We start from the raw sequence: 11,995 nt of genomic DNA, 5'->3' as shown, positions 1-11,995 counted from the left end.
GGCATCGGACAAAATTGAAGATTTAATCAAAGAAAAGTCAGAAAAGAGTTTAATAATTGAGATATTATTAGGCGAAATTAAAATCTTGAAGGAGAAGAACAAAGACTTGGAAAAGAAAGTAAAAGACATAGAAGCTGTTATTACAGAGAAGAGTTGTAAAGTTATTCAATGGGATTTACAACGTCAGTTGGAAAATGCTAAAATGAAACCCGAATTCACTATCGAAGCTATTTTGGAAAATGAATGTGCCTTATATTTCTACACTGGTTTCGACTGTAAGGAGAGATTTTTATCATTTTATGACTTTGCTATTGAGGGTTACGAAGAAGCTTGGGAACGAGTGAACAGTTTCAACACACCCAGAAAGACGGAAAAGAGATATAAACCTCTGCTTAGTCCAATGACCCAACTGTTTTTAGTTGTAAGCAGACTTCGAGTTGGTCTTCTCGAAGAGGATTTAGCCTACCGAACTGGAGTCTCGCAAACAACAATAAGCAAAATTTGGAATTTTTGGGTGGATTTCCTTTTTAGCAGAGTCATTGGCCAAGTCGTACTACAGTTGATAAGCATATGCCGGACTCTTTTAAAAGCGTTTACCCTACCACCAGAATAATTCTCGACTGTTCTGAAATTTTCATCGAAACGCCATCAGATTTTAGAGTGCAGAGCAAAACTTACTCGTCATATAAGTCTCATAATACAGCGAAGGGCCTTGTTGGTATTGCACCCAATGGTTGGATTTCTTTTATTTCTAATTTGGCACCTGGGAGGGCTTCGGATAAAGTAATTACAGTGGAAGGTGGTGTAATTAATATGCTAGAAAAAGGAGATTCAGTCATGGCGGATCGAGGGTTTCTGATTAAAGAGGAACTAAATGAAAAAGGGGTAGATTTAAATATCCTCCCATTTTTGCACGGTAAAAAGCAATTGAGTGTAGAAGAAGAAAATGCGACAAGAGAAATTGCTAGTGTGCGAATACACGTAGAACGCGTTATACGACAAATCAAAAGATATCGGATTTTAAAGTACACTTTTCCTAACTCCATGGGTGACAAAATTAACAAAATTTGGACACTTTGTTGCTATTTATGCAATTTCTCGGGTGATCCTTTGTTGGATAGGTAATAAATAAATACTATAAATTGTTTGCAAATAGTTGAATTTTTTATCTTAAGCAATGAATATATATTTACACCCAATTTTAATTTAACAAAACTATAAACATGAAAATGAAATAAATGTAAATATAATTTTAGATACGAAATTTGTTAAAATAGTAAAATTTTTAGAAATAAATATTGCTGAAGTCCATAAATAGTAAAACATCATGAAATTAAAATTTCTATTAAATATCACAGCATTTTCGTCCTAAACCATATAATAATCAGGGTCCTATTAAGACTTTATGGGGCCCTAGGCCCAAGTTTATTTTGGTGCCCCCTTTCAATAGCGAGCGAAGCGAGCTAGGCGCTTCCTCAATTTATAATTGAGAAATGGAAGGAAAATTCATTTTGCTGCCAGATTTAGTATGTCGTCAGGGGCTTGACGGCAGTCCGTCAGAGAATGTGAAAATCAAACTTGTTTGGTTCATAGGGGGGGGGGGGGGGGACGCATTTACTAAAATTACTCCGGAAAATATTTTGTGAAAAGCAAATGATTAAAGTTTTGTACCTCTATTTTTTTCGAACCCTCTTGGTGCCCCTTGTAGGCTTGGTGCCCTAGGCCCAGGCCTGTTCGGCCTATTGGTTAATCCGGCCCTGAATTAATAATCAAAATAAAAATCCGTTAATTTAGGTAGACATTTTTTTCCCCTTAAATCCGGATCAAATACTATTCGTTCTAAAACATATCCTTCTCCTATATATACAAAAAAATCACAACATTGCAGTGGTGTTATTGCGAGCTGTCTTCCATCGTTAAAACTAAGATAGCTGGTAATTTGGTTTTCAAGATCTCGTCCATTTTGGGCTCGCATAATTTTAGAGGCAGATTAGGAGGTTTTATATTTTCAGTGAGGCAAGCTTGATCAACATTTTTCTCGCAGTCTTCTTCAATTCTTACCACGCTTGACATTGGCATTACTGTTTGAAAATTGGCATCTTACAATAAATCTTTAAAAAAACTCGATCTAGAAAGTCTATGTGATGTTTCATACAGGTTAAGTAAAGCTGATTGTGATACTTGAGTGTGTGACAGTTCAAATTTCTGACGTCTCTGAGCTATTGACTTTTCCTGCCTTTCTTCTGATTTTCCCGGTTGATGTTGTACAAATGCCAAATTGTCAAAACTGATGTTGACACTTTCACTCGGTGTAAGGTGTGGGATTCCCCATGTACGTTCCTTCTCCGTACAAGACACATCACTAACAAGGTATGTGTTGCCCATCCGAATATTGTCTATTAAAAACCATAAAACCGCAACTACATGTTTGCATCTTCCCCCATTTCCTGCCACACACTGACAATTACCAAATAGAATTTTGTCTGTATAGTTCATTTTAATTAAAACCTTGTATTTCTTTTTAAGTGTGAAGGAAGCCTCTACTTCTGATTTAATTGATATCACATTTTCTCCATAATGTAGCAAAACATTTCCTGCCTTCTCACGTTTGTACATATGGTACCCCGCTGTTGTGTGTTTTTGGGCACTCGCTTCACCTTGATACAAATTTATATCCATTTCGGAAAAAGATATAGGGGAATTTCTCGGGAGCTTCGTCCAGGGGCCTTTTGGTTCACCCTCTTGTACAGCTCTTAACGGAGAAGACATAATGCTGAAAAGACAAAAATATTAATAAATAATTAACAGGTTAAATAGGAAAATTGTTTTGATGAACTTACTCTGAAAAGTTGGGATTTTCAATGGAAACTGTGGTTCTTAACGGAGAAGACATAACGCTGACAAGTGATTGATAAATATTAGTAAAAAAATTACGGTTACAATATGAAGATTGTTTTGATAAACTTACTTTGACATGTTGGGATTTTTATTGGAAACTGAAGAAGACACAACTGAAATAACACTGAAAAGATATAATAAATATTAGTAAATATTTTACCAGTAAAATACGAATAATATTTAATGTACTTACTCTGAAACATTGGAATTATCTTCCGATAAACTAGCCAAAGCTTGAGAGTTGTCCATTTCGTACAATATATTTTGTTTAATTTTACCAATATGATGATTTTTCACACAGCTGTAAGCTACCAGCCATAGCCGTCAGATATGTACCAGCTGAGCTGATGCAGGACGGAAAAATATATTCGCCGACTCGCCGAGGCTTAAAAAACAATGTCAAATTTTCCCCCTTTTTTACATAGAAAAAAAAAGTTCCGGTGTATCTCAAAACGATAATAGATTATGTTTCAAGCCTTTCTGAAGCCGTTTCGCTAATATTTATAATTTATTAACTATATTTAATTAGGTTAAGAACCATTTTAAGACGCCTCGAAAATCGCGTAACGCTATGTGAAAAGATTTTTCTCACCACGACTGTACCTCTCACTCGGTGATTCCAAATTCCGCCACTGGAGGTCTCTATCACATGCAATAGCATCAATTATAACAAAAAGGAAATATTTTTTGCGTTGGTCTAAAGTCGACCTGTCTTTGAGGCTTTTAGCCGATTACTTCCTGACATGCATATTCGAGAGTACATGGTAGTTTCCTTGGTCGCAGGAAAAATGAAATAAGTTACGACAGATAAACTTAAGAAGTCTAACAATTTAACTCAACAAGCTAAGTTTCAAAATTATCTTTTGAAGCAGAGCTAGAGCTCTGGTGTTATGCAGTAATATGGACTCCATCTTAAGTTTGACTCTAAAGCGCCATCTCTTGAAAGTATTATTTTTAGTGTTGTAAGTCGGAAAATTTTCCGCGGAAAATGACCGAGGCCCAAAGGTCGTAGGTTCGATTCCTGCCCGAGGTAATATGATTTTTTCTCAGTCACTCTGGTATGGAACCATACGCAGAGATATTCCTGAAAATTTAAAATAATAATAATCCTTGCTCAATTGAAAATATTACAATGGAAAGAAAATCTTGTGATCGCGAGGCACGAGCTAAGCTATAGATTGTCGAAGCCAGATACACGCGAGGAGTTATCCACTAACTTCCGTTTCCCTTTTATAAAGTCACGGAGATAAAAGTGACGTATTTTAAGGCATGTAATGATTATGTTACATATGATGTGAACTTCGGAACTCCAAATCCCAAGCGAACATCAAAGGACGAGAAACATCACTGGAACAAGATTCAACTTCGTAATGTTGTTAATTAATATTTGGAAACATCACTGGAACAAGATTCAACTTCTTAATGTTGTTAATTAATATTTGGAAACATCGCTGGAACAAGATTCAACTTCTTAATGTTGTTAATTAATATTTGGAAACATCGCTGGAACAAGATTCAACTTCGTAATGTTGTTAATTAATATTTGGAAACATCACTGGAACAAGATTCAACTTCGTAATGTTGTTAATTAATATTTGGAAACCTCACTGGAACAAGATTCAACTTCGTAATGTTGTTAATTAATATTGGTTAATCTCAAGGGTGCGATAGTTTCGAAACGATGAGAAGACTTAAATTAACACAACGGCCTTTCAAATTAACCAGTTTCACGCGCTTGTTTCTAGAAAATGATTGGCCGTATCTGCTACCATGTGGAAAATCCGGGCCCTTTAAACTAGGAAAAAATGTTGATTTGTTTTAACCCAAATTCATTGTTTTGAATTAAACATTTTTTGGCATAGGGCCATTCCATATGATTTCGCCTAGTGATGTCGCCATGGTCCAACCAATTTTTATAAACTTTTAGACACGGCTAAATATGTATAAAAAACCAAGGTATCTAAGATTTTAGCTTTAAATATTATTCAGTTTTGGAATAATCACAGTCTATTCTTTACCCCCTCTTTCGGATATAGTGTTATTCGATATCTTTACCCCTTTAATAACATTTTCCCTATTTGACACAAAATTCAACAAAACTCCCGTATTTTGGCAAGCACAATTCAGCGGTGTAACCGGAACCCTTAAGTCATTTAATGTAAAATTTTACATTTTAGATTTTGAGGGTCCTATTCGAGGAACTTAATTGCCATGTGGGATATTGAAAACACGAAATACAATTAAAATATTAGATAGCTCTCAGATAAATCTTTAAAATAAGATCCTAATTCAATGGGATGTTTTTCTTGTTTTTATTTGGCGAACCAAAAACCGATTTCTTAAAATTGTAAAAAATAATTGTTATTAAAAGAAATTTAGGAAAATGGTTCCAGTAGAACCTTGCCTATTACTTTAAGATCTTAAACCAAAGGATTTATTTATAATTTTTAATTTCTGAAAAAAACATTCTGCCCTTTTGTAATTTTAATTTTTTATAATACACATAAATATCTTAAGAGTTAAGAATAATTCCTAACAATTAAAGCTATGTGTAATAAATAAGGCTTGAATATTTTCTAAATCATTATTATTTCTGAATAAATGATCTAGCTCTGGAAACCGTGGCTGCATTATCTGTTACGAGTCGCCAAATCGAGTGAAGAGGCACCCGACATTTGTCGTCTCTTGCGCGATTAGTGTCCTTTTCTCTACTGATGAACTTTAAAAGAAAATCATTTTCCTCTAGACATGTTTCCAGGACCAGCCAGATGTACCAGTCTCGACCATAAATGACTGCCACAAATTGACCAATTACCAGGTCACGAAAGGAAATAAGATCTTTTGCACGAAAGTTGTTCCGTGCCACTTGAACTCCTCGCCCAAAATAATCAGCAGATCTTCTAGACATTAGAAGTTGGGTTTTCGAGATTAGCACAAATTTATGGTGGCTTCTAGTACTCAATTACGTCGTAGCTTTGGAAAGTGTTCAACATGTTCTTTAGGAATATAAAATAACTTGACGGAAGAAATATTTATTTTATATTGTACTGTTGTAAGAATTTGATTTTGCTTTGGTGATTGAAGGGAATCTCTTGAAACTAATCATTTCGGCGTACCTCCAAGCCGTCCGCGAGGGCTTTTGTCGTGGCAAGTAGCAAAAAACACAATCAGACTCGTGGTGGAAAAGAATGAGCAAATTTTTACAATTTTTATATTGAGATGCGGCTTCGTCACTAAAATAATGTATGTGTTTCAAATATGGTAATACAACTCGAAGATATTTAACAACTCGCGATATGTAGAAGTTAACCGATGCCGCACCATTTTCCATTTCATCGGTAATTATGTAGCAGCTCAGACATTTCAATTCGTTATCGCTTTTGTAATATGATAGAAAAGGGTGCGGTGTGGCCTTTCAGTTTTCCCAATGGAAGCCTTGTACAGCGTCTTGTACGATAAATGAATAGTTTTCAGCGAAGTCTAAAAGAGTTATTAGGTGATTTTCTTGTAGACTTTATTTCAGTTTTTTTACGTAAATAGCTTGTGACTTGGCTACAAAATGATGGGAAATTGCGCGAGAGATAAATGCGCTTAAAATAGGAACGAAATCACTAACCGGCTCTCTTACTTCGATCAGCTTGGTTTGCCCTTCAATGCGTACCCATTGTTTGTAAAATACGTAGTCTTCAGAATCCAACTCGGTTTCTTCACACATAGTATTTAGATAAATGTCCAAGTTTCCTATCTCTGGACATTTTTCGCAGCCGTGAAGCGTGCATTGACAGTCCTCCAGCTCGCACATTGATTTAAATATCAACTCTTTGTAATCGATTTTTTTCTGGCAAATTAACTTAAAATTTCAGTGTATCTCACAAACTAAGACGTTATGTACACCTTTGGACGAAACGATAATACACCACTTTGGTCTTAGAGTGCCAAATTTGAAAATTCCGATTTACGTATTGGGAAATAGTGCTTGGAATTGTACGTAAATCTCCCAAATATTTTATAATAATAGCCTCTTTAGTTTTTGAACTTTGATACCGTTTTCTCGAATTGTCACAAATTCCTTTTTGCCAGGACACATCCTTGAGACTTCGTCGTCTTCGTAGAAAGATCGTACTTGAGCTTCAATTTCTAGGGGAATTACGTTGTAAGTTTTTAAATTTCTTCAAATTTGTTTAGGGTTTAGCTTTATTATCCCTTTTCATAATGGACTAATTTTCTTTACAGTCCATAGGTGGTTCCTTTTAACTTAACATTGCGTAAATATTGAGATACTTCAAACTCTTTAGTTGCTTTCAAAATAGGCCAAGAAATGGGTACTAAAATTGGCATTTTACTCGCATTGACTGATCGCTCACCTTTTCTATGAAGGTATCAACGAGGGGCTGATCACTCCGCGTAATCGGTGTACAGAGCCGTACCTTTGACTGTACTAATGGGACTACGCGTAATCTTTGAAGTCCCTGCCTTTGGCAGTGCTAATCTAAGCGTAGTCCAGTGTACAGACTTTCTAAGAGTGGTTAGCCCCTCGTGTATCAAAGTCATTAGTACTGTTTGGATAAATCGATCAATACATTCTTTACCATTAACTTAGTTTACTAGCTACCGCCCCAGTATAATTAATTACACTATAAAACAAAAATAAATAAATTTCATTCAATTAAGCTTTATAAGGTCTTAATAATACAATTATTTTTACAAAATATTTTAATTTATAATATTTAAAAAAGACAGTTCTACCTGATTTATCTATTCATTCCAGATCTCAATTAAAATCCTAATGATTGTGCTACATTAGCACAGTCTAGCTACTCCGACGACCCTTTAATTAAATCAGGGGGGGCAGAATTTACTTTGATTCATCTTTCTCAAAGAAAAGTTTTTGATAAACAGTTAAGGTAGGCCTAAATATTTGCCGAGTTCCTATATTAAACTTAAACTACAATTTCACTAACTAACGCTTCATTTACAGAAATTGACGAACTTTTATTTCTACTAATTATATCATTATTACCCACTATTTCAAATTAAAATTTACTCTTTATACAGGGTGTTTGAAATTGATCCATACAAGTGTTTTTCGCAAAAACTATGTATTGAAGAAGGGCGAAATTTTCATGGTTTCTGAAAAACAATTTTCAGCGGTAGGTTGCAGAAAAAACGTTTCAATGAGAAAGTGAAAGAGCAGACTCTAAAAGGTGAGAATAAACTTGGTTTGGTTAAAATCCGCCTAATTTTCACTGAAATATGAAGTCATGAAAAAAACAAGCTGGTCGTAGGAGGCAATAGCTTTTTATTCCATTTATGTTGGAATTAACCACTTTTAATTTCTAAAAACAAAATTTGTTTACAAATGTGCTTCAATTATACCACCGTCAGCTGCGATACACATCTGGGCATGGTAAAATTGATTTCGAAAAGAGTCTGGGATCATTTTTGGAGTGACAAGACGATATGCTTTTACAATTCTCTCGCGTAACTCTGGAACGGGGGCCACAGGCTTTTATGAAGCCCCGCAAAAAAAATCTAAAATTGTTAAGTCCGGGGATCTAGGAGGCCAACGAACGGATCTATTACTTCCCATCCATCGATTTGGGAATTCATTGTTGAGGTACTCCTAGAGCTCAGCGAAACAGATAAATTAACCGCTAAAGTTTTGATTAACCATAAAAATTACGATTAACTGTTTATCCATGGATATTATGCACGGCTATATAGCAATTTACCATGTAAAATAATCGTTTTTTCCCGGATAATTTTCGTTTGTGGATAAAAATAAATAAAGTGATTATTTCTTATCCAAACGCCGAGATCTAGGTACTCCACGTCATCAGGGTGCTGGTGCTCTGTCGTGCTGAAACCATGCATCCGCTACCTCGTTTTGAAGAAAGGCCAAGTAATTCTGTCCATTAACACGAGCCGGTAGAAAAATAGACCAATAAGTCTATCTCCTACCAGACCAGCCCACACATTGACGTGAAACTGCTGCTGATGGTGATGAGGGTATCACCAGTGAGGATTCTCTTATCCCCACATGTGATTTCCTGGTGGTTAAATCGGCCATGCCTTGAGAAAGTGCACTCATCGGACATTAGCAAAAGACGCTGAAAATCCCTGCTTTCGTCAGCCATGAAAAATTACTAGTAAGCAGCATATGGCTGAGGTTTTTCAATCAAATTCACTGGAATCCATTTCTTATCTAAACTTAAAAAAGTTATTGAACTAAGCCTAACCCAACTTTATCAAATTAGCCCGACTAAGCCTCTCGTACAAGGCCCAAACACACATACGATTCGCAAGCGATTTCGCCTGCGAATTTTCGCGCACGCGCCCATGCGCCATGACTTCCATTCTATTTAAGTCACGCGACGCGACGCGATTTGCCAGCGAAATTTCGCGCGTGAAGGCTATGTGTGCATCCGCCTTAATACTCGTTTTTAGTTTTACACGAGCCTAGTATAGGCTAGAGTAAAACTCCCGTAGCCGTTACAGTCCCCGCCGCCGCCGCCGCCGCCGCCGTTCGCAGAGACGCCGTTTTCTAACGCCACGGTAGGATTATCACCGTCCGCAATAACGTCGTTCTCTTACGCCACGTTAGAATCCTCCTACACTCGCGTTTTAAACCTGAGAGGGAAAGGCCGTAGAAAGCTAGCCATATTCTCCTATAGTTATACCAGATTTCCGTCCCAAAAATTCACGCGAGTTCGATGACTAACAACCTAGCAAGCCGGGCAATCGGGATCGGGAATTTCGGGATTCGGCGATCTTGTGCCGTTTCCGTCTCTGGCGTTTTGGCGTTTTGGTTCGCACACGATTTCCGCAACAGCGCTCGCCTCTCGCTTCCATTCGGGTGGGGGAGGGTAAGATATGGCGGCTCTCCCACCGAGCGCTCCGTTCTATTGTTGGCCAATTCTAGTCAAAGTTGGCGACTCTTCGGAGCCCAGCCATTCTGTGGAATTTAAGAGCTATCACCTTCCCAGAGCCCCAAGGTGTGAAGGGAGGGGAGGGGGTGGCATGGGTTTTCGTAAGTGCATCTCTAAACGTGGTGAAATCGCTTCTGTTTGTCTTTTAACCCTTAGCCCAAACACTCTGGGTAATTTTTGAAATTGTCACCCCTATATTTCCCACAAACATATTTCGAGCGGTTCCCATATTTTTCACAAAAATATTTCGAGCGGTTTTTCTCGACCGTTTATTTTATTTGTTCATGTTTCCGTTAACGGTTATACTACTATTCGTTGTGTTCGTAAAGCTTGGCTCGTGTGAAACTATTATTCAGGACTGCCGGGCCCGCTTGTTAGTTCCACATCGAGATATATATATCGAAGTGGGACTGTTGTATGTTGTAAGTTGTTTGGCGTGGAAAAGCGACGACACGGTAGATGGAGCTGCGAATAATAATTTATTAGTATAACTTATATTAACGCCGGCGCCATGAATGTTGAACGAAATCATCTCAGTTATGTGTTTTAGAGTGACTGAGAAACGTTTGCCTGGCAGCACTGTTTCTTCACACCAAAAATGACCAATGTTTACATCGCCACAAATATAGCCACTAAGGTGGTTGATATTGAAATATGAATGTCCAACTTCGTGTGTTTAACTATAGCTTAATAGTAAGGGGTAAAATATGAAACTTTTCTTTACTTAAACGAGTCTAGGTGGCGCTGTGGGGTAATATTCTTTCTGGGTACTGGGTAGCGCCTATGAACTAACGTCTGCTATTGTTAAATGGAGAAAAATAACTAACTTTGGAAATAGTTTTTTTTCCCAAAATATACCTGTTTTACCATAAGTAACATAAACACCTAAAGATGCGAATGAGCAAAAATTATGTCCGAACTGATTTTCAGAGTTATTGAACAATAAAGGAAAAGTTCAGCACTGAGCCTCTAGGACCTAAAATATGCGAAAGAAGAAATATACAACTACCAAAGACGATAATATACTACTCAGTTCGTTGCAAGTCCAAGTCGAAGCGAGAGGGTGAGTGGCGACAAAAGGTTCGTTAAGAAAATGATCATTAAAACCATAGGAAGAGTCATAATTATGTATCTTATTTTACTTATGGTTTTACTCATTCGAAAGAGCATTTTCAACCAATTTATTCCCGAAGTTGTCGAATTTTAAACATTTTTTGTCTAGTATTAAATTTTTTAAATTAAGTAAATTTTTACCCTAATTCGTTTAAGATTTTCAAACTCTGATTAGGCTCTCATTACAAGTTACGAAAAAGTCAGGGAATTGAAAAAAGATCTTATAAATCGTCGAGGAAAAGTCAGGGTGTTTTTAAGAATTTCTAAGAACTCGGGAAATGACTTCTGATAAAAGTAAAATATAATATTTTTTCAACTAATTTTGGCCTTAAAAATGGTTTAGGAAAACGGGGAAAATTTTAATTTGAAAATATTGTGGCAACCCTGCGCTAGAAATGGGAATTTCGTACTGAAATCCAGATTTGGGTACATTTGTTCGAATTTCATTCGTCCGAACGATGGTACAAATGTCCGAATGATCATTTGTCCGAATGCCAGAAAACAGGATCGTATGTCCGAAAACGTATTTCATTTCGTTTGTCCGTTTTTTCGAACATTAGGAATTGGTTGTTTTTTTAAAATATTGTTAATATAAGAAAATAGTAACATTAACGTGAACCTAACCTAACCTAACCTAACCTAAAATATCCACAACATTCAATGCAATTCCCACAAAAAACAGCAATAATAAATACTAATTTAGCGACAGAATTCGGACGAATGAAACAAACAAGTTGTCCAATTCGAACAATTGAAACATTTGTTATTTCGGCGGTTCGAACGAATGAAATTCGAACATTTGTTCCACCGTTCGGACGATTGAAATTCGAACAAATGTACCTACCCCGAAATCCATATCTTTATAAGATTATTGATCTGTAAAATATTAGTTTTAGAAAAATCGTGAACTAACGTGACGCAAAAATGAGATTGATTATACGTGGAATTTATTATAATTAGTTTTGATTTCCGTGAATCAAAACGTACGGTTTTATTTTCAATTTCAATATAGCGATTGAGACCATACAAAAACTGATTTATAAAATAACAAAAGT

General features: G+C 36.4%; 1 protein-coding gene across 1 annotated transcript; it reads left to right on the top strand.

The window, feature by feature from the left end:
- Window positions 1–424: 424 nt before the first annotated feature.
- LOC149946591 (uncharacterized) lies at window positions 425–1,125 on the top strand. Its single transcript, XM_090173661.1, has one exon. The coding sequence runs from the start codon at window positions 571–573 to the stop codon at window positions 1,123–1,125; it is 555 nt and encodes a 184-aa protein (XP_090029787.1). The 5' UTR covers window positions 425–570.
- Window positions 1,126–11,995: the final 10,870 nt, after the last annotated feature.

Source organism: Leiobunum rupestre, chromosome 4 (assembly GCF_980474605.1).
Source record: "Leiobunum rupestre chromosome 4, qqLeiRupe1.1.hap1, whole genome shotgun sequence".
In the NCBI taxonomy this organism is placed as follows: Eukaryota; Metazoa; Arthropoda; class Arachnida; order Opiliones; family Sclerosomatidae; genus Leiobunum; species Leiobunum rupestre.
This window is presented reverse-complemented; position numbering and strand designations above follow the sequence as displayed.